Source organism: Spea bombifrons, chromosome 5 (assembly GCF_027358695.1).
Source record: "Spea bombifrons isolate aSpeBom1 chromosome 5, aSpeBom1.2.pri, whole genome shotgun sequence".
In the NCBI taxonomy this organism is placed as follows: Eukaryota; Metazoa; Chordata; class Amphibia; order Anura; family Pelobatidae; genus Spea; species Spea bombifrons.
Window position 1 is genome coordinate 71,176,711 of NC_071091.1, and position 24,024 is coordinate 71,200,734.

The window sequence follows — 24,024 nt, forward strand, 5'->3', positions numbered from 1 at the left end:
TATGTCAATTATGATCATATAGAGATTTTTCTATACATAGTATTCACTCCAAAGAATAACAATTGCTTGCAAGCTGTTGTATATGCTTTCAGATGCAAATGTAGATAAATATATGTGATCGAAAAAGCTATTATCTGTTTCTAACACAAAATATTGTTATTGATGATACCGAGATGGGAAAAAAAACTTTATTCAATAATCCTGACTGGTATTGTGTATCTTGCATACAATATCAGCAAATAACTAGGACTGCAGGTTTATCTGGAATGCTTTTTATGTTTTGTGATTTTTTTTCCTTAAAAATAAAGGTGTTTCAAGAATAGACGGGATGCAAAAATTACAGTTTTATTCATGGGGCAGTTAATAATAATAATAATAATCAAGGGATCACACAACCAGGAAAAGGTGAATAAAAGGTCTCTCCTCCAAGGATCCCAGCTCCATTTACTAGTCAACTTTTGTAGGCTATGGTCGTATTATATACCCGATTGAGATTTAGCCTACAGAGTTAGCCATGTAGTGGTGCAATCAATTTGGAGCTAAATTAAGAATAGTTGGCAGATGTATTGGGTTCAATTCAACATTGGGTTTTATTCAATGAGAGAAAAATGGACAAATGCTAAAACCATACAATAGTATGCTATTCAACTATCAGGGCAAATAGCCATGTAACATGTTCTATGTGCTCAACCACACATACAACCACACATGCATAACACCTGACCGTTACACCAACCGGGACTTTTATGACATTGCATTCTAAATACATAGACATGAATATGTAGTTACGGTTTGTCCATATATTGTACATATTTACTGCATGTAACTTTGAAACTATAAAATAATTCTATTTTTTAATTTAAAATCAAGTAGGCAAAGCAAGCCTCTAGACAGTCAATTGAGATTAAAGTAGTGGAACAATTAGGTTCAATTAAGCTAAATCAGCCATAAAAAATGTCCAGGCCTCTTAGATACAAACTGAAGCTGATGCAAAAACAACCTTTATATATAAACATTTGTAAATTCTACATCATATTTATGTACCTACGGTTTTGCATGCATGCATGAGTAGCAATTATATATATGTATGTAAATAATATGTACAGTTGAATGTAATAACATACATTTTATTATAATAATAATGACTGCAAAAAAAGATAAAAAGATTGTCAGAATTCAGTTGATGTGTATCCCAGATGACATAACTGATTTCCTACTCGACTTTGCAACATTGTAACAAGTTGAGCCATAAAAGTATGTGGTTTTTACCGATACAAATTGACAGAATTCTGCTGGCATGAATCCCAGAAAACAATTACAAAAACTATTACAATGTTGGTGCAGAATTAAAAAGTACTGTATTAATAACTAGTGGTTTGCAGAGGAGGTAGGGAAACATTTAGAGAGCGTGAGAGAGTGATTGAGAGTGTCATGGGGAGTCTGGGCTCTCATTTGTGGCTTCGTAAGAATTGTAGAATTTAACAGAATTTGGTAAATGTGCTATTCGTATGAATCTGAATGCACAAGTCTAATGTTGAGTATTACTTTTATCATTTAGCAGTGTGTTAAATGAGTTTAAACCTATCTACAATTTCTAGATTTTGTTTTGATCGGCTATTTGTTCTTTCATTTGTCTGGACAGCGTGAGATGACGTGTACCCTGCAGTCCTTCACTAATAGTTATTAATATATAACGTTATATTCAAACTAAAAGCATTCCAGAGTATTCTAAATGGTTTGCTTTGTGCCTGGGGCAAAACACTTTCTGATTTGGAGAAATGCAGGTTGGATTGCAGCAAAGAATCAGTCTCTTGTAACACACCATGGGCCATGTAGTCCAAATGGTGCTTAGTTAGATTGAACAAAGCAACTTTAGGCGACACTAGAAATACAGCTCCTTAAAGCCTACCACTGCCCTAACCAAATTCACCTAAGACCTTAAAGTCTGTTCCCTAGTTCCGATCCTAGGTGTTTATTTAGTGCAAATCGACAAATAAATATGGTGCAAACTTGAGAAGAGGCACTAGAGCCCTGCGGTTGAGATACTGATCTTGAATGCACTACACTTTGAAACATGAGGACAAGCTTCCATAGTAAGGAGTTGCACATATCCAGTAAGCCAAAACATAACAAATTACGTGTGATTGGGTTCACAGTACATGGTTATATATGGTCTGCAGTTCTTGTTGGGGTTTTGCATTCCGCATTGACACTAAATCCTCACTATTATTCTTAACTCAGCTCGTTTCCAATTGGTTGATGCCAGAGGAGCTCCCTGCCGGTGACCAATAGAGTCACTCGTACATACCTTTAACTCCTGGAGAGGGGAGGCCAATGGTCTCCCCAGGCCAAGTTCCGCGTCAGGAGTTAAAGGTCTGTACGAGTGACCAATAGAGTTGCTCATACGGACCTTTAAAATCCTGGTGCCAAAGCTGCTGTGTAGTGCGTACCGTGTTAACTCGGTATTAACCCCTTCTAAAAAAAAAATGGCAAAAAACAAAGACGAATATTTTTTTCCCCACGAAGACGAACACGAAGAGTTGGCCCGGCGCCCAAGTCTAGTAACAGAAGTCACCCTATCTTAGAAAACCAAAAAAGTTGCTTTGAGAAAATGATTTAATAAAGCTGTACATAAATTGTGTCTCAGTGTGAGACTGTAATGTCATTTAAAGGTCAAGAAATTCTCAAATTCCCAGGCGCAAAACTTCATGAAGTGGTATATGTTACAACAACAAGGTCATCAAAAATCTAAAGTGTGTTTTAGAATTACAACTTAGTACATCTTGCTTTTCTGGTGGTTTTCCATTTCTGACTGACCTCTCTGTGTATTATATTTTGTGTCCCGGGAAAAATATATGCTTTTGGAACACAAAAGAGACATTATGATTGTGGCTCGGTGGGCTGATAGAATCCATTAATTTAACAATTGGGAAAAGAAGATCTGCAGGCTGTTTTGGACAAAGGCCACATTCCTTTCATAGCTTTAGAATTTTTGTCATAGCAAATCCCACCAGTTGTAAACCATAGCCCTTTATGTTTTTCGGCTTCATTCTAGGCAGATCCAAACACAGCTAGAAGTGTACTAAAAAGTAAGGGCGATTTACTTCAGGTTTTGGACCCACGCTGTTTTCATGGAGAGCTATGTGGGCTGCACCCTTGGTAAATAGCGCTGACAGCCAACCCATCCAGTGTTGAAATTTAAGTGAGTTAAAATTCTGTCAAGATCCAGAACAGGTCACTGACATTATATTATAAATATTATAAATTATAGTATCCATGCCCTAAACCAAAAAGTTTTAATTAGAGACACTTCTGAGTTTGCACTTATACCCAAGTTAAACAGACACTTAAACCTATTATATATTCTGCTTACACATGATATGATACTGTTTTGTTTTGATAGATGCTGTTTAATTGGATAGTGTTATGATGACATCCATTTTAACCTGTGGATGACCTGTACTTTAATATGCATCCTTTAAAAACAAAAAAAATGAAAAGAATCACAAAGTAGAAGCTGTAGGTCTCTGCACTCTCTGTGATCAGTTGATTCTAACTATTGACTGGCTGCTTCAAGCAGCCAATCATTGGCAGGAAGGCACTCCAACGGAAATTAATTGGTGCATTTGAGCACTATCCTTGCATGCACCAAAGGGAGCTCATTAGGCCCCCTGCGCACGATATTTGCACTGGCGATAAGTAGACCAGGTGGCTGAACCCCTCTCTTGCACCGAAAATGGCTAGGGGTGGGCAAAAGGGAAACAATTTCAAATCTAAATAAACCCTGAGCTATATTGTGCATTAAAGTGCATTTGATGGCTGTAGTGTCCCGTTAACATCTTATGTATTAACAGCTATGAAACAGTTTTATTTTTTATTTAAAAAAAATGTTTGGCCTAAATGAATATATATATATATATATATATATATAACAAAAGCAAAGCAAAATCACTGATGGTTACCAGAGTAACATTCAATGTGTAATCCCTCTGAAATCAAGGGGTTAATAGCACATGCTTCTTAAAGATCCCGGGTGGCTTTTATGTTAGTCCTACTTTTTCAAAAAAGCTGTGGAATACATTTTCAGTTGGTTTAGTTGTAAAAGTGTTTGGAGCCATCAAAAGAAAATCACAAGAGCACCAGCACTGAAGGTGCCAAAACACTTTTATTTCTGTTTCCAAAATAATGGGCTTTAAAATATAGCAACCTTTTAGCAAACACATTGACATTTATACTGGAAGCTGTGACCTTTTATGAGTGTCAGGAAAAAAATGGGGGGCTGAGATGATTCAAGCCTGTCAGTGACACTATAAAAATATTTGGTAGCTGCTAAATCAGTATAGATTGTCACGGATATATATTGCTGGTGGTTACTCTTACATCACCAAGCCAAGCTGAAAGCTTTGATGGCAGGGATATACATGGAGCAGGGAAGAACAGCAACTAGGCAAAAAGGCCAGGGAGCAGAGACCAGTTCCAAGTCTGTAGCAACATAGGATGAGTGAGGGTAGGGGAGAATCCTGAGCTTGATCTCGGGAAGGGCTCTCACTCTAACAGACACACCCAGACAATCACACTAACACACAAGCACAGACACTTACACTAACACACACAGGCACCCATACTAACATACACATCCAGCCACTAACACAACTATTTACATTAACACAACCAGACGCACACACAGAGACTCTTAAACTAGCACACCCAGATGCACTGAACACTAGCACACATGCACATTCACTAACATACACACACTGATATACTCAGACACTCACACTAACACAATTAGACATTCAAAAGTAACCCAGGCACCGCAGACACTTGCATTATCAAGCCTAGATATTCACACTAACATACACATCCAGACTCTAACACACCCAGACACACTAGTACGCAGACATTTAACTCTAAGACACATGCTCATACACTAACATACACACTTGACAAAATTAACAACCCAATAAAATACTGCCTACTTGGCAACCCTATATATATATATAAAAGGCGAGTTACCTATTGTAAAAATGTTACTTCTCTTTATCTTATTAATATTATATTCCCTGGGAATATAGTAACATTCAATACTTTGAACCATTTTTCCATGATCCCCTGTTGTGCCCCAGGGGTCACTGTAACATGAGGGGGCAATTAGGTGAAATTCATCTTTGGATTTACTAGACCTCAATATGTGATAAATATCTTATCATTAACTGGGAAGTAAAACTCACATTTAGGATGACACTAAGACAGTCATTAGTGGCTCATCGTGTTGCTTATTAAAGCTGTTGCAAGTAAGAATGCATCAAAAGGGCACAGTGTGATGGAGGAACGTTAAGAGATTTCTTTCCCTATCCGTGGGGAGCGACTCAGTCCTTCAAAGGGTAGCTGAAGACAAATTACATTAATGTGAAGGGCTCCAGCTGGGAGAATGAAGTCATTCCATTTTTCATTATTACATAACTAAACTCTGAGATAGATTCATATAGAAGTTTGTTATAATAAGAAAATATGAACCATTTTCCGGTATCAGCCACAGAAAAGAATAATGCCGTTTAGGACACAAAGGCACATCGCCATTAACTACGGCATTATTAACTAAATGTATAATAGCAATAACTTACATTAGATTGGATTTATCTCAGATTTAATACACATAATGTAATGCCTTGTTTTCTTAAAGGGGACCTGTCACTTTTCCAAGTTCCTAACTTTTACAGTTCAGCACATCAAATTTACTGATGTTATACTGTTTGCCAATATAAACAATATGTAGGTATTAGAAGTGGCTCATATTGATACACCGAGTGTCTACTTGACATTTGAGTTGCATGATTATACACTTTTATTACACACATTTCTCTCTTTGTTCGTGAAAGCTGGGTGATTCAGCAAGCTTTAGAACAGGGGTAGAGAAGAAAGACGAAAAGACGGGAAACCCCAGCAAAGGAAAATGTTAAAGTTAGACCTGTAACCAAAACATGTTTACACTTTGAGAAGATATTTAACCCCTTAATGACAAAGCCCGTACATGTACGGGCTCAAAATGCATTGTTTTCGATGGGTTTAGGGACCGTCCATTGTCCTTAAAGGGGTTAATAGTTGAACTTAGATTTCATGCTATAATAGCTTAGTTATGCAGTTGCCACCACGCTGCAATGTTATGATGCCTGGGAACTCTCTGGTTTTGACCAGCAGTCCCCTGGTCTCCGAGTCACTTTTCTCTTTTTCCCTGCCCATTCCCCTTCCTAATCATTTAAAGCTGTCTGACAATAGCCTGGTTAGCCCCACGAATCACAAAGCCAGTACCCTGGAAGCAGAAGAACTCCAGGTAGCCTAACCTGGGAAGTTCCTAGAAATGAATCTTATCATATAACCTTGCTTTGGTAATGGTGTGTAATGTTTATGTTTTATTATTATGTCATCACGATGTCTCATCTGCTCTGCTTGAATGCTGAAAAGACATTACCTGGACATATTAATAAACTGGGATTTACCAGAACACTGCTCAAATTAACCGGGCACGTTGCAGGAGTGAGATAGGTAAAGGGCTTATTTATCATTATTGCTTCGCAGATCCACTTCCTGCCCACATTTACCCGTGCATATTAAATTATGCAGTTTTGTCTTGACACATCCAAACCGATTTCCTCTTATTAATTCTACATTAAAAAAAAAAATTCTACGGGTAGTATCATTACAAAGGAAATGGAGTATGTCTTTTGGGTTGCTGGAAACCCTAAATTAGATCAATAACATCCTGTTAGCTGCAGTGACACCATGGGCATGTGCCTTTTACAATACTTATAAACATGCACAGAATAAAATGATCCACTTTGAATATTCAGCGCTTATGTTGGGGTCTGTTGAGAGTTTCCAGGACAGTTGCAGAATAATTTTTAAGGGGCAATCCCCAATGAAGTTGCCATATAAAAAGGACTGGCCTGGTCCTATCTATATAGTCATATTTGTGAACCTTCAGACATAACCTCACAGATTAGACTATGAATGGCCAGCTCACTCCATCCTGCACTAAACACACAATAACCTTTAAAACTGGCATTAAACTGAGTCTGTTAACGTATGGACATACTTCATTGAAATAAATTGGCATAGCAGAGATATGTCTTTTGGAAAAGAATCAGGGTTCGGATCTAAGCTTAATGATCTATCATTGTTCTAGGTTTCCATGAGAAAACAATACTGGAATGATCGTGCGCCACTGTCAAAACTCAAGCTACAGCAAAGTTCTAGAAAGATTTTAGGGCTATATCATTTTAATGTGATTGTGTTGAGACCGAGCGCTTTTTAAGACATATTTCAGTGCGAAAGACTATCCTTTTACAGATATCAAATAAACTTCTGTTGTGACATAAATATTCTTTGTGTGATAACACAAATCTATTTTTGTCCAACAAAGAAGAACTGTTGGGATGTATTAGTATGCAAGATGCCACATTATGCCTAATGCAGGCAAGAAAAAATACAATCGTCTAATTGTCTGTTCTGGTCAAATGTTTCTTATGGTTGTTAGCGTGAAACAGAATGCCACTACTCTGCATTACCCTTTGTGTACCAGGGCATTGCCATCAGTTACTTTGCTGTAAATTAATCCTTTCCAGCACCTAAGGGGTTAATGTATGTCTTGAAACCAAATCGCCAGTTTTCTGACCTAAAATTCTGATTGAACATGTAAATCTGATAAATACAGCAATATTTGGGATATCAAAGTATATCTCAAAATTACACGGCTTTAAGAGGTCACTTGAGAAACATTCTTTCTGTAGGGTTATTATCTGCTTTAACAAGGAAAGTTCTTTTCCAGCCAATTATCGCTTCTAATAGGATAATTGGCAACAGCCATTTTGCGTCTTGTTTTATCAGTCGTACATCATTTTGGCTGATGGATGCTGTTCCCAGTGAGCTCTTTACTAAATCGTGATGCGGCGTGTCTTTGTGTGCTCGTGCTCTCAGTTTATGTGTTTCCTCGCAGATGCCGTAATGTCTGCAAACTCAGTAGCAACATATATTCTTCTTTTTACATGTTAGTTTGTTTATTTCAGTTCAAGTTCAATTGCGAATTAAGAATAAAAAAACAGCCATGGAAAAAAAATGAGCACCAGTCCCAAATGTCTGTGCTATTGTTGTGTGGCGTATATTTGTGGGGGTCCTACCGCTGTAAATGTTTTTTTTTTTATGTTCAGCTGCCTCCTCTTAATAAATATCTCACCACTATCACCATGCCCCTACCATGCATTCCTATTCAACATGCTTATCCCTCTATCAGTTAGCATTTTAAGGGCTCGTACCCCTTCCCAACTAGACACTTACAAATTAGATAATGGCCCTAGGGGCCTGTAATCTATCCTCTATACACACTCTGCAACAGCTGCTGTATAGCCCCCTACTTAATATATGTGGTAAAAGTTTCATAGATACTGTCAATTACTAATTTATGGGTAATTTAAGTTTTTGTAAAGGGGTTAAATAATCACACCCCTCATCTTAAAACACCTTCTCTACTCCCGCCTTCCTTCCAAGGGGAGTAAAGCAGTGGTACCACAGGGCTGCCTGCTACTTCGATAGACCCCTGGAAAGTTGCTGTAATGCTCTACTTTTTAGCTTTGACCAGATCTTAGTGGTTGGAGCTACATGCAGCTACAGCCCCTGTAATCCTTTTTTACTGGTAGTTTTTCAGGACTGTATGGATATTTGTGCCTCTGATCTCTCTTCCACTACCTCCTCTTGGTCTGTGGGTTGCCGTGACATAACCTGATGTTCCTAGACCGTACATCATGCACAGAATGGCAGATTAACACGGGAAGAGCCAGTGCAGACCTGCTCCTGTGCTACACCACCAGGGTCACCCGCATCATGGTACACACACACACACATACAAGAAAGACATTGATAATGGGGGATTGGATCTTTGGGACATCTTTCCCCATGCACCTTAGATACACCATTGTACTAAATCATTTTTTGTAAAAGTGGTGAATCCAGCCTTTTTACATCTTCTGGAAGTTGTAACTGTGTTATGAATCCCAGTTGCACGTCTCTTGACTCTGTTCTGTCTAAGTTGTCAACAATAAAATCAAGAAATATGTTCTGCATTCTGTTTTGATGACAATGCTTCACAGCAGCTGAATAACAAGAACAATTTATCTGTTTTTATTCTCCCGGTTCCTGCAGACTTATTTGTTCTTTATTCCCATGGTTTGTGCTCCGGTGTGACTATATTGCATACATTATTGCTTTTGTAAGAAATTTCTCATTCTATAATACATTTCCGTACAATGTTTTTCAGAACATGCAGATTATTCCCCAGGCCATCTACAAAGAGACTGCTTAATTCCTCAGTAATTTAAATTGTAATTGCCTTTATACTAGTGATGATTCAGACACCCACAGACCTTTGCCCTACAAGGCGTCTGTATTTTTTTGTTTTACAGTTAATCTTACCAGTTTGAGGAACATGAGGTGCTTTCCAGATAGAATGTATATCAACAATAGTGGTAGTAACTTTATGGTATGCGGAAAGGAATTCATGTACATAATCAAACTGTTGGAACATAACATTCATCATCTTATTATACGAATATTTTCCTTAACTGGATACCTTAATTACACATTATTATTTAACTAAATTCACTTTTATAGGAATAAAACAAATATTTTCCTAAACCTATGCTTTCCATAGAACCTCTGCTGAAATGAGCATATTCCGCACACTCTGCATAAAGTGGCTCACTGAAGATAGGGAGATGAAGGCATCATTGTTTTCTTTTCACAGCCCTGCATTCACATCTCACACTTATTATTTGCAGCAGATGTGAACCAGAACAATGGCACGTCCTCGAAGGGCACAGCGGTGACTGACTCCACAAGCACAGCAGACCCCGAGAATGATTGGAAGAAAGCCAACCCAGCTGACTCTGCCTCTCGCCCTCACTTGGTCCGCCTTTTTTCCCGAGATGCACCAGGAAGGGAGGACAACACCTTCAAAGATCGGCCAAGTGAGTCAGATGAGCTTCAAACCATCCAGGAGGACAGTGGAACAGCTTCGGAAGACTCGGATTTGATGGCATCACAGAAACTGTCTCGTGGGCACGGATCGAAGCAAATGGCTTCAGCTAGCACCTCAGACCACTATAAGCATGGCCATGGAAGACACAGGGACTCAGGTCTTCTTGATTCACTGGGCAGGTTCTTTGGAGGTGACAGAGATGTCCGTAGAAAGGGATCAGGAAAGGTGAGCTCTGAGGAATAGGAAAGAAACTAACCACAGTGAAATGTAAAGGGGAAGCTGACAAAATATGTATATTAGGTGGTGTATCTCTGAGATGTGTTAAAACCGCAGTTGTTAAGTCTTAAGGCCTCATTCATTAAACACTGGTCTCATGTCCACCATTTGAATCATTGATCAAAAAAGCAACTGCTGTTTCGTGAATAAGGCTCAGAACGTTTTGTCTTGCAGAATTAATTAGCAATGTACAGTTAGTATGTATTGTTTTAATGCAATATAAGTACAGTTAGGCCGTCTCCGCTAGATGTGGCTATGGCAATATTCGTCCTAAACTGGCATAATTATGAAAAATACGAATGTGATTTTTACTGACATGCTTTCTGCATTGTATGTTATATAAAGCATTTGACATTGCTTAATCAGAATGCTTTGATATATATAAAAATATATAAAAACTTTCTGTTAGTCCAGAGTCGTGCAGTGCCTTATATTATGAGGAATTACTAATTTGTGTTTAACAGGTTTGAGTCAAACAGTTCTTGTATCAAAAATTTTATATGTATAAATCGGTGAGCAAGAGAATGGCAACATCTTAACCCAAACTGGTAACCAAATTGTACTTTGAATACTTTTTTACGAACAATTACAAGGTTTGCTATATTGTTTTACATTTTCGGTTGTTTTTGTATTGCCAAAAACCATAAAAAGCTGGCAAAATATTAGTAACTACAGTGAATAGTACTTTCAAAGTAGGTTTGCTATAATCTCTTCCACTGGCAAAAATGACAGAAGTGAAAATGTAGCAATATACTATATAGTGAAATTATAATGTGCTATATTTACAAACCTAATAAATCAGTTGACCTCTTCTGGAATACATATAACAAGAAATACTAAATACTTGAGTTTGCCAGCAGGGAGGTGGAATCATTTTGATGTTTACCACATTTTGCCAAAAAAGTACATTTTGGTTTTAACCAGTTTAGTGAACAAAGTTGAACTGATATCATAATGTGTAGGTGCGCAATAGGTGCTCAAAGATGGGGTAATGGATGGTCAACATTGGGAAGACTAATGCTTTTAAGAGCTTGGTTACGATAACAATGCTTATTCTACATCTCCAGCGGTTAGTACACTTGATGAAATGGTGCTGTCCATTTTTTTTAGAATTACATGGGTACATCTCTTTTCCTTCTGTATATCTGTTGTAGTCTACAGACATTAAAATGTGATCTGACCTGTAACTGGACCTGTTGAGTGGACATATGGTATAACTAGGTTATGTCAATGTGTTTACATAGTACTGTAGCCAATATTAGAACCTTAGTTTGCCAGATCTGTTTTGGAGCCAGGATGAGATGCATCCGTAGACAACTGTATATGATGGCAAAGAATTAGGAGCCATGGCAAATCTGTCTCTGGTTATATTTCTCTAATATTGGTCACCGGTCCTACTATATTGTGGCATGTGGACCTTAATGATTCAATATTTCCAGGTTACCCAGAATTCCTATTTCCTAACTCTAGCACTTGTTCACTATACGCACTATAATGCACTCCTTGTCCTACAACCACCTAGTCTCCATATTACCAGTGGAGCCCTAAACATTCCAAGAGATGTAATAGATTCTAGTTTATAAAATCCACACACCCACAGCAAAAAAAAGTAAATCAAAAGCATTATGTGAACAGAGGCTTTGGGATGAATACATTGCTTATTACAAATTAGAATTGACATTCACTTACATGAATAGGTATTTATAACTCTTAAAGCTTTTTTAGTAGCTTTATCCTCAAGTGATCATCAGAGTTACAATGTGTTCTTTTTGTGTAGGAAAGAATACCGTATGAGTAGTGCCTGAGAGCTTTCATATACCTAGATAATAGTATAGTTATTTCTTAAAAGACAGCTCAACATTTCTGCCCTTGACATAGTCATTAATGTAGCTGAAAAGTTTGGGCCAGGAATCAAGTACTATTCAATAACATTTCATTACATTAAAATGTTGTTTAATCACTTAAAGCGAAAAAGATACATAGTTTTTTTTTTGTTTTTTTTTTCACTAAAGTGCAAAATATGCAAGTGGTCAACTTTTAGGTCTATCCAATCCCCAGCATTCTCCTAATCTGAGACAAGATTGACAGAGTTTCCAATACAATTAGGTGAATGGGACTCCATTTATTCAATAATTACTGCAGGAAAACTCTTAATGGTTGTTCTATTAAATGTTTAGATAAAATCTGTTACACGGCTATCGAATGTTATTTTCATTAGACCTTTGGTATTTGTAGTCTTATTCCAATCTGTTTTAATGAAATAAAAATACATTTTCTTTTTTCAATAAAAATTACTGCTAAATGCAACATACATATATACGGGTACTTGTCTCGGCTAAACTCTCTGCTTTACTAAGGACTAGATAACTGTATCTTTTCTTTATTACAGTTCTTCCTGAACTATAACTTACTAAATTTAGCAGTCATATTACAGTGTTACTTTTTTATTTGTTAAATTCTACTTTAATATTTGTGAGATAAATGTCTAATGTTTTGTAGAGACAAAAAATATGGAACGTGTTTATTCTTACAGATTTATAATCTTGATGGTTCCTGTATGAATATATTAATTTACAGTGCAACACCATTTCATACCTATGATTTGCGTACATTCTATTAAAGCTAGACCTTGTATTTGTTTCATATGATTTACATGGCACGAATCTAATACACAAATATATAGTGCTGAATAGGTTTTTTTCTCTTAAACATTGTCCATCTATAAAATAATATTTTCACATAAATAATATAGAAATCTACTCACCCAATGCCAACAAGGTGTTATACATTTCTGTAGCCTTGCCTTTATTTAAAAATAAATAAATCTACTACTAGTTAATTTTGGAATAGGCTTCTCCTATACTCCACTGTAATAACTGTTCAAGTTATCTTTAAGATGACTATTTGGTACAAACATAGTAAAACTTTTTTTTTTTTTTAAACATAGAAAGTTATTAATAGTTAATGGGGTCGATTCACGAAAGAGTTTGGGCAAGTTGTGGTTGCAACTCCCTCACTTCACTATTCATGATGAAGGTCCAATCCCAGTGAACTTTTGCTGCAGAAAGAGGTTGACTTACCCCGTATAATGCATAGTTAATTTAGTGAGATTGTTTCAATGTCTACTCACTTATTAAATTGTGTATTAAACAAGGCCTCCTTAGCCTTTCTAGCTGGAGGAACCTGCCAGAATGCTGGCCCTTCAGAATGAATAGTGATGTGAGTGACTTGAAACCACCATTCTCCTGCAAGCTCTCCCCTTAGCTAATTGATCTCAGTGTCTGTCAATGCCTTCTGCTTTGTGTATGTCAAGCTCAAATGTATGAGTGATTTACTGTCACGTATTAATAACAACCTATATTTCTTAACTGGTACTTTTTCAAGTCAAATACGGTACTTTTTTAATCCTACGTAAATGTCCGTGTTCCAGATTTAGTGTTACATCAAGCATTGATATTATTTTATTTAAGTAAATTTATAAAAGTGTGTTAATATTTTTTATCTGTAAGCCCATCACAGCCTATACTTAGTATAAGATGTATCTGAGAACAGCTGAACACAAACTGACAGTATTTACTCAGGAAATTGAAGCCTGTTTGTGATTATCTTAAAGCAATTTCTGTATTTATGTCTGATCTCAGGGCACTTAACTAAATTAATTCATGAATTTAAACAAAAGTACACTATACTGTACACATGCATAGACGAAAGAATTTACACAAGTGCCTGATGGAAAAAATATCCACAATGCCTTTTTTTGTGTAGATTCTCTAGAGTCACTGTTGCATTGCTGGACTCTTTTAAATGCTTGGTACCATACGTTACACTGCTATAGAATAATTGCTTATCCTTGCACAGATATATTTAGTCGTTTTTTCTCAGCAAGGGTTAATAGGTTGTTCTGTAGTGTACAGTAAATACAGCTTCTTGCTTTAACAAGATGTCCAATAGTTATTTCTTTCCATTTATATCACAGTTGGAACACTCTTAAAACTTATCTTAAAATCATTAATAGGACCTTCTCATGGAGGTAGTGTATAAACTCTTGGTTTTCGTTACACTTCTAAACTACCCATTAAATATTTTTACTGTCCCATTCGCATTTGGCAAGAAAGTGAATGAATGAATAAAACTCTGCATTTGTCTTCGGAATAGTATGTTCATGTTTTATGTTTCATTTGATCCCACTGGCTGTTTTACTTACCCTTAGATTGAATTTACTACTGCTAACCTAACATTATATACATTAAAATAATGACTTTATGCCAACTGCCACTCCTATATGCTTAATGTGTATAGAAATGTATGTATAAGATATGTGGTATTGTATGATTTAACAAGATTGTTTGTGTTTTATTTTTGGCTTTGTATGTATTACTACAATAAACTTTAACTGTTTAACTCTGCAAAAATATGTGTACTAATTGGATCATACCATTTCAATTAATTATACTTTTTATAATTTGAAACCCTCACTCAGCTCCGTGTGTTTGCTGTCTTTAACGAAAACTGATATTTAAAACCTCAGACCAAATGCTCAGATTTTATACTATGAAAGTATGAAAAACCTCTCCATAAAAGAAAAAAATAACTGTGGGTCTATATCAAATCGAAATAGAGAATAAACATCATCCATCATGGTGCTGTCAGCGAAAATAAAGCAAAAACGTCCATGGGTGATAAAAGCATAATGCCTCTTAAAAGAAATGAATATGTTCTATATAGATAGCATTAATGTGTTCGGTGTATGACAGATTAGTTTGGGGGCTGACAAACAAATATACAAATAAATCAAAATGTCTTTGTACTTTAAATGTTGCTCACTGCGCTGTAAAGAGTAAAAGTAATCTGATTATCTATATTCCCACTGCCAGTTTGAGTTAGAAGGATTTTTTGTTTATTTTTCTTTGAACTATTCTTATAGAATACAAAATAGCTTTGATGTTTATACATTAGCCCTTTTTTTTGGCCTTTTTTTTCATTTCAAAGTGTTACTAATTCTAATTTTATATTGATGGAAACAGGATTCTACCGTATACATAAGTATGCAGATTCACAGAATTTTCTTTACTCTTGGTGCCCGCAACAGTTTATTATATACAAAGCCATATATATTTGTTGCAGTTATTGATACCATGGTTACAAAGTAATTGCACTGAATTAGAACAGGTAGGGTCTGCCAAGAAAGACATCTTGAAACAGACGTTACTCTAACAAGAATAAGTTTACCTACATGACACTTTGTATATGGCAAAATGTGTGCAGAAAGTGGATCCAGTTAATGTTGCTTATTCTTTATCATTTATTATTCAAGATATGTATAAACTATATCTTTGAATAATGAAATCTACAAATGTAATGTGTACAACTTACTGTGTTTATACTGATATACCCTAAGCTGAACAGAAAATGGTTGAATACTGTGGGGGTGAAGTCTAAGAACATGAGTAGGTCAGTTAACCTACTAATCTACCATCCTTCGGATATACTTAATATTATACTTCAGATCATTAATATATGCCCTTCAGCTTTAAGCATTGTATTAGTACATTAGAAAAATCCAACTGCACAGCACTACTTAAGACCTTGACACAATCTAAATCAATCATAATAAGCAAGAACTTGTGACTCAGAATCACTTAGAAATACATTACATTAATAGGTTTCACCATCAATATTACTATTGCCTGCTTTATCCAAATCTTGTCCACCAACAAGTTTTCAAAAAATCCATAAAACAACTTTACTTTAAACACTTAATCATGTTTAAATATATATTTTTTTATGTTTTATGGCTCAAACTACCTTGTACTGTGAAGTAACAGATAAGAAAATGCATTTTGGCTGCTCAGTTTTTTCATCATCTTTATAGACTTCAGAAAACGTCAATTTGCTATCCCTTCCCACCCATAGAGCCATCACGGAGGCTAGTTTACAACCTACAGTCCTGTCTCAAACACATGTTAGGCAAAAGATTAATGATGTTTTTATTGGTGGATAACCAGGCCTCTCCAGTATATGAAACTCTGGCATTCTTCTAAAAAAAATAGTTATTGTAGTAGTTTTACTGAGTCTTAACATCTCTTGGTGGCCATTGTGATATTTTTTATTATGTCCAGTGGTGCCGTGTCCATTCTCCATGGAGCAATGTGTTTTATTTATTTGGTGAATGGAATTCTATTTTATGACCTGCTGCATGTTAGGTCTCTTGGGTTCTAGGACTTGCCAGCCCGAGTTTGTCTGAAATGTGATTGATTACTCTCGCCTTTACTTTATAAATATTCTCAGATCTCCCTTGGATGCTCTTTACATCTGTTGTTGAGTTTGTTAATTGAAAAACTTAAAAAAAATAATGAATTAATACAAAACTGCAATTTGCATTAAGCCTGAACTGCTCATTTCCAAGTTCCAGATCAAAGAAGATAAATTACGGTAAGAAACTCAAAGCAAGCTTGAAGGAAATCATAGATATCTTCTTGCATCTGAAAGTGTATGTGAATATACATTTTTTTTCTATGTTAGCCCAATAAAAGGTATTAACGTCAATAAAAAGATTATTCAGCTCATAAGGCAATATCCATTTGTCTTGACATGACTGAAAGGGCTGATCAAGGTGTGTCAAGTAGCACTTATACCACTAAGCCTATTTGCATTCATAGTTCTGCAGTACAAGTGAGGGCATCAAGATGTGAGGCATTATTATGTCATCAGACGTCTAGGAGATGGGTGCAGAATTACCATGGCCCTTTGCAATCACTGCCTTTATGCCACCACATGCCAAACAATATTTATTTCTATGGGTCTAACTTTTTATCTTCCTTCAAATAATGCTTGCTGCATGAAGGCAATATAACATGGTTCTTTTTTTCTGGTAAATATGGTGTTTTTTTATAATGCTGCTTCCTACATTTGCAGATAGCGTAGCTTGTAGGATTTATTAATTAATATTCAGGGAAGGTAATGGCCCTTTGTGACCTTCACATTGATACGGAGACTCTATGCAATTAAGTAGAGAGCCTTTTTAACCTTTCTCACATTGTACAAGTAAATTAGAGCATAATTATTTTATTATCTTGATAAAGGCTAAGTTATACTGCACATAATAAAGCTAAATGAAAGCTTTAAACAGCTCATCTTAGAAAGAGAGATGTTATCTCACGTAATCACAGAATTATATTGTGATTATACCTTCCTGTGCCTACTGAATAGACAGTTTCAGGAGTTATTTGCCAGCACTGTTCATCAGAGCTATATTTAAATCTGAATACAAAGGTGAGTTTCCTTTCAGCGATATAGGAAAGAAGTTCCACGAATATATCTGATCCCCTTCCAAAATCTGGATGCCAACATTTAAAGCATTTGCTCCAGTGGCTCATCTAAATTTGAATTTCTGCAAATGCGGGTTGAAAATGCATGGTTGCCATTTCCTTCCCTGACAAAACCCAAGATTGTAATTATGGATCTCCGAAAAACAACTAGAATATATTAGCACATATTATCATCAACATGGTTTGACTTAATACATTTTTTCTATGTACAATGCAGGCCACAGAAGAACTTGTTATGACAAGAATTCTTATGATATGTCTATAGAAATTTAACAATGGTAGAAAGCAGAAAAAAACATGCACAGATGGTAAATAAAATGTATACGAGTGACAGTGCCAACATATGGACCGTAACATAAACAAGAAACAACTAACCTACTGATTTCTTAAGTGATATGCCACTGAATGATTAGTTACCTAGACTACTGTGTTTATTACTACACAGGTAAAATGTTCTCAAAGGAAAAATCATCATCAAACTATTTGCTACACCACATTGCTGTAATGAGCTTCTGTTGTGGCAACATAACATAGTCTCTTATGAAACTATGAGTTATATATGTATAACATGTCATATGCAGTTTCAACAAAAGTCTAGATTTCAGACTGCTCATTGAATTTCTTATTATTATTTCTTGCATTGGTAAAAAGCATTTATTTTTCTAATCTGCTATTTTATTTCTTGTCTCTTAAGCAACGTGTGAGGTTTGCCCACCTAGTCCAGCCGGTCTGGAGTCTAAACTACTAAAATATGATATGGCTACTACTAAGATGAACATGTGTAGATGTAGATTAACTGGGTTTGTTGACTAGGAGGTTCTTTGCTTGTGCCATTAAATGATGAGGAGTTACATAACTAAATTAATTTTAACCACTTGCACAATTCCTTGCAGGGAACAGAAAGTTTAGAGTCTCGGATGACGCATATGTCTCTTATTCCTCTCCCTGCCTGTCCAGTTTATGGTGACTCACCAGTAAGGGGCTACAGTATTTGTGCCAATAAAGGAACTTACTTGTACATCCAGTAGACCACCATGGGCTTCTGGTCCTGCATACAACCCTGAAATCCTTTTGAGATGAGATGTTCAAACTGCAGATGCACTAATTATAATTGTGTCACAATGTGTGGCAAAGCTAGGTAACATTGGTCTAGATTCTGTTAATCAAACCCACCATTAACGTTTGGGGGCAGAATACACTGACAAGAGAACAATCAGAAAAATATAAAGGCATTTGTGCAATGAAAGCTCCAGTCATGTTATTTCTTATAATGCCATACAAGGAACATTTCCAGAATGTTTTCTTTAAATCAGTATTTAATTGGTATTCATGTTAAATGAGGTACAAATGATATACTGCAGCCATTAATTGAGTTTAGACACATCTACAGATTTCTAGATGTCCAGAAAAGTGCGTTTCATTGTAGTTTTTTTATTATCACTCCTTACCACAACTGAGATTTTGATTTTAGACGGGTCTTTGAATTGCGTTGCATTTTTAACCTCTGTTAAAAAAAAAACAATTATGGTTTACATGACAATGTATGGTACAAAAATAATTCCTTCTATTTCCAACAGAGCAAAATGCCATTTTTTTAATAAATAAAATCTCAAGAAAACTTCAGCAGAATGTACATTCAGGAAACAATATGCTACTGACGGTAAAATATCCGATTTAAAAAGCAAGGAAATATGATTTATTCTTTGTTCCAGTTATGAGTTAAGGAGATTCACCTCCAGGGTGGCCTTTAAAGTAGGTGATGATAATTCTTATTAACATAGGTCTTGCTCTCTTTGAACCAGTCCAAGCCTTTTATCTCTGTAACTCACATCTCAGTTACAAAAGGTGACATTATAACAGCATTCAAAGGGCAGATCTGGCTCAGATACTTCATTCTGCCACTGCAATTTTAATGTTATATGACAATTATGTAAATGTCAGAAATCGGATGCCTTGGTTGAGTTGAAATAGAACATATTACAATACGTGTGAATTGAATTATAATCATTTTGAAATCTACATAACTTTAAACTACATAATGAAACCACATTTATTAGAAGAAAGGAACACTTGGCATACTGTGCTCCACAACCGGTTTTAGTTTCCATCTTTTTCAGCCTTAGGCTTATTTGAGTGGACACTTAATGGCCTAATAATCAGGGTTATTCACTAAAGGAGGGAGTTGTAATAAGAGTTTGCAGTTTCATCTCAATGACTTCCCTTAAGGTTGTGAAGGACCACCCTCAGTGAGCTGCTCCAAGAAAAACTTTGATGGTCCTGTATAAATCATAATTTAATTAGTGAACTCTCTCAAAGGTTACATCACTAATTGAACTACGCCTTATACAGGGTCGGCACAGCCATTTTTGTGTAGACATTGGCCAGGGATGGCTCTTTAAAAACCATAGCGAATTCGTGTAGTTGAAACCACAGTTCTCCTGCAAACTCACAGTTTAGGCAATACATCCCAGAAGGCTAATAATCATCATATCCATTAACGATATCCAGGTATTAACATCTGCTAATGTACAGCCCTAGTGGGATCAACATTCCAAACCTTGCTGGATCCCTTAAAATCCCTGGCCTTACAAAGTTTATAGGGAAGCTAACAACATTTCTGTAATTACAAGTATCAGATAAAAAATCATTTTCAAAAATAAAGTACTGTTTCCTTACAGTTTTAGCTATAAAATACATATGTTTTTAGAAAGTTGCACATTAGGCATTTCTGTGTGACTATCATTGCTGCCTGTGGTAAACAATAGAATGACTCAGTATTAATCATCCAACCTAATACTCTGACTAATCAAAGTATTTTATTGTACAATCAAGACTTCATTAGCATTGCCATAAAGCATTAGTGAGATGTTTGAGCAGGGAAACTGTTCCAAAATATCAGCTGACAATGACAGCATCTAGGTGTGCAGATAAAAGAAGTTTATTGAAGCAAAATTACATAAAACCACGTATTTTTTAGGAAAACACCAGTTTACACACATAGAAATGAACAATTTGAAGACAGATGATGTCTAAATAGTCTGCCCTAAAAATTCAAACTCTTGTCAGTCCAATGGCTTCCTATATGCCTATCCCATGCATGTTTGAATTCCCTCACTTATTTAATAAACTCTAATATGCATAATCACTTTCAATACTAAATTCAGGAACTACTTCCTTTTCCAATATTTTTAACATTTATTTCATGGAACAGGGCAAGAAATTTGTGATGATAAAATCTAAACTGATATCTTAAATTATAGCTGTTACGACATAGTTGTTACTAATTATTCAGATATCAGACCCCATGCACTGGCTGTACAGCTGATGGATAAACATTTTCCCATTTAGTCTTTAAGAGGGTTTTTTTATTGCCAGTGGGTATCTCACAAGTATCAACAAACAACGTAGGAGTTCACCCCTTCCATAACCATAAATATACTAGCAAGTTAGCTACATGCCCCCCCCCAGTGACAGCTGCACTTAACATCATTTGATCTTATTCCAGAGATATTTCAAAAAACACCAATAACTTTTGTTCTGATTAATGCTGCTTTACGCTGCATTGAAAGAACACCTGATTGAAAGCAGATATACCAACATCACCAGGTCATATTGATGAGCCCATTTTTTTTTTTACTATTAAAAACCACTGTATGAATTGCCAGGTGAAGCTACAATGATTTATTGAGTTATGTTACATTAAGTAACTTGTTTTGCTATGTCCTTATTTGATCTTTAAGACACATTAATTCTATGAACAGTCCCACTTGTCATGCATGGAGCTTTTCTGACAGCCCCATGATTATGAATTCGCAGCAAAACCATCTGGAATCAGCTTTTGTCGTGAACACAGCGCTGTTAATGTATATTGATGGCTTATAATAAAGCAAAGTGAACTGATGAATTTCTTTAAAAAAAAAAAAGGACAAAGCAGTAAAAATTATCTAGCACATTAATCTCAATGGACTACAGCGCCTACACAAGAGCATTCTGGGACTGTAGTGTAAAGCAACAGATGCATTAGAAATTTTAGACCACTGACTATACTGTGATGCTGCGCAAAAACTGAGAACAAATTAATTTTACTTAAATTATTTTTTGCAGATTTGTATTTTATGTTTACAGAAATATAGTTTCACATTCACTTTTTTTTCCAAAAAAATGCAAGGTAAGGTGAGGTTATGATAATTGTGCAAAAAATGCATTTTATGGAAATTGACACCTATATGATACAGATAATGTGATAATATCTAATATGGTAACTTAAGGGTTGATGATCTGCCTATGGAGGACCACAATGACCTGAGACCATCCTCATTATTCTTGGTTCATTAATTCAACCTGGATATCATTTTTATTTAAAGCAGTCTGCAATAAGGTCCCTCAGGAAGTGGGACTAGACCTACTGCAGTTAAAGATACATAGAATGTTGCCTTCAACAACTTAATTTAGGAGAAACTCTTGGCATACTTAGCTGCAGGATGCCCACCAAGTCCAGTCTTCGTTTTGGATTCAATAGACAATATGGATTATGTTGTTGAGCAAATGCTTGCTTCCAAATCTCACTGTTTTCAGTTAATACTCACTTGTTAAACTCTTAGAATGAAATATTTAGAGACAAAAACAAAAAAAAGAAAAGGCCATCTAGAGCAAGGAAAATTATATTCAACCTAAACAAAGAAAACAAGAACAACTTAACCCTGCTAAAAGTTAAATTGCATTAATATATTTTAAAATGCTAACAATTGTCAGTGTCAAAAGCCTCTCAACACTATGGTGAATAAAAATAACAAAGTAGAGAGGGAAAAGCACAAATAAGTTCTACAAACTATTGGCAAAAAACCCCCAATGACTAAAACCACATCGAGTTCAGTTGACATCATTAGCAAGCTGATAGGTGGCCTCTTACAGTATTGTCATCTGGTACCATTCCCCTTTGATTTTTGTCTTCACATTGAATCACTGAACGGTACCAATGATCAGTGTCGGACTGGCGATGGTTATGTGGCCCTGGTATTTTAATGTAGTGGCCATCTGATGACTTCAGTGCATCCGACAGCTGCACATGTGCTGACACATGCTACTTGTTTCTACTAAAGTAGCAGGGGACAGGCATATTCAGCTGCTGACAGCATGTTGTAGCACACGGTCTGCTGTTGGAGTGGCAGATCTGGTGAGTATTTGGTGGTGTTGGCCAGCAGCCCATCTGGCAATTGCCTAATGTGCCAAATGGCCAGTTCGAGCTAGCCTAGCACACATACAATTCTTTACAACATGGGAAAGAGTGGGCAAGAGCAACAATAAATGAGGTAAAGTGGACTCCTGCTCTTAGGTTTACAATCTAGAGGATTATAAACCAAATAAACACAACGTTTACATTCACATCTCAGCAGTTATTATATGATACACTTTTTTTATAGCCTCCTACACGCAATTTTTCATTGATTTCTCTTTTCCTAGTATTCCCTAGACTTTTTGTCAAAAAAACAGATTATTGTCTTTTTTTTATAGGAGGTGCACGTTTCCAGAGCAGGATACTTATCATCCTCTCCTCAGAGGTCTCCCCAGCGGTCTTCTTCTTACCATGGCCATCATGGCAGATATACCGATGACAACCCAGTTGTCCACTTCTTCAAGAATATAGTAAGTTTTTAGATGATTGACTAAGGCTAAATGCTTCCTAGAATCCATCCAAACAACATATATGGACTAACTCTAGGACTTAGACATTTACTCCCATAAAATGAGTGGGACCCATGGATAGGTTAACTGTCCATACCCAAACACCAATATATGTGACAAGCCCTGTAAAATTCATCAATGCAGTAAAGCATATTAATGCCTACTCCTGGTGCGGCATCAATTAATATATTGCTAAATTCTTTATAGTTCATAAAATATTTTTACTTTATTTTAGGTGTCACCCAGGACACCACCTCCAGCTCAACCAAAGGTAAATATCTGTAACCAAAAACATTGCTTGTGATTTTTGATGCCTGTAGATTTACATAAACACACATATACCTAGGAACTGTCCAGGGCTGGCATCCATGAGCTATCCCTCCCTTCCAGTAGGCATAGAGGAGATATGTCCTAATTAAGAAGACAGCACCAACCGTATTAATAGATCTAGAGATCATTACTGGAGGGGCATTGTCTTTTAACCCACCTGAGCCATTTGTCTGTTTATTGTTTTTTATGTCCTTCTGGTTATCTCCAACCTATAGTTTTGATTTTGGTCAAAGATGTGGATAATCAGAAATATACCCTGCAAGCATCTATAATATCTTATATAATTAATGATTATTTGTTTGTAATATCATTTGTAATCTAAATTTTGTCCAAAAAAAAAAAGAAGACAGCACCAAATATCACTCTACTACAGAAATTAGA

General features: G+C 36.0%; 1 protein-coding gene across 3 annotated transcripts in view; it reads left to right on the forward strand.

Moving 5' to 3' along the window:
* The window catches only part of MBP (myelin basic protein), an 83,113-nt gene that overhangs the window by 48,994 nt on the left and 10,095 nt on the right, over positions 1 to 24,024 (forward strand). For 2 of the 3 annotated variants that reach the window (XM_053468306.1, XM_053468304.1), the window contains exons 4-6: positions 9,828 to 10,252; positions 23,143 to 23,274; positions 23,549 to 23,584. In XM_053468306.1, the coding sequence (XP_053324281.1) occupies positions 9,828 to 10,252; positions 23,143 to 23,274; positions 23,549 to 23,584 (593 nt within the window). The remainder of the gene's footprint in view (positions 1 to 9,827; positions 10,253 to 23,142; positions 23,275 to 23,548; positions 23,585 to 24,024) is intronic. The other variant, XM_053468305.1, reaches the window with a different exon arrangement.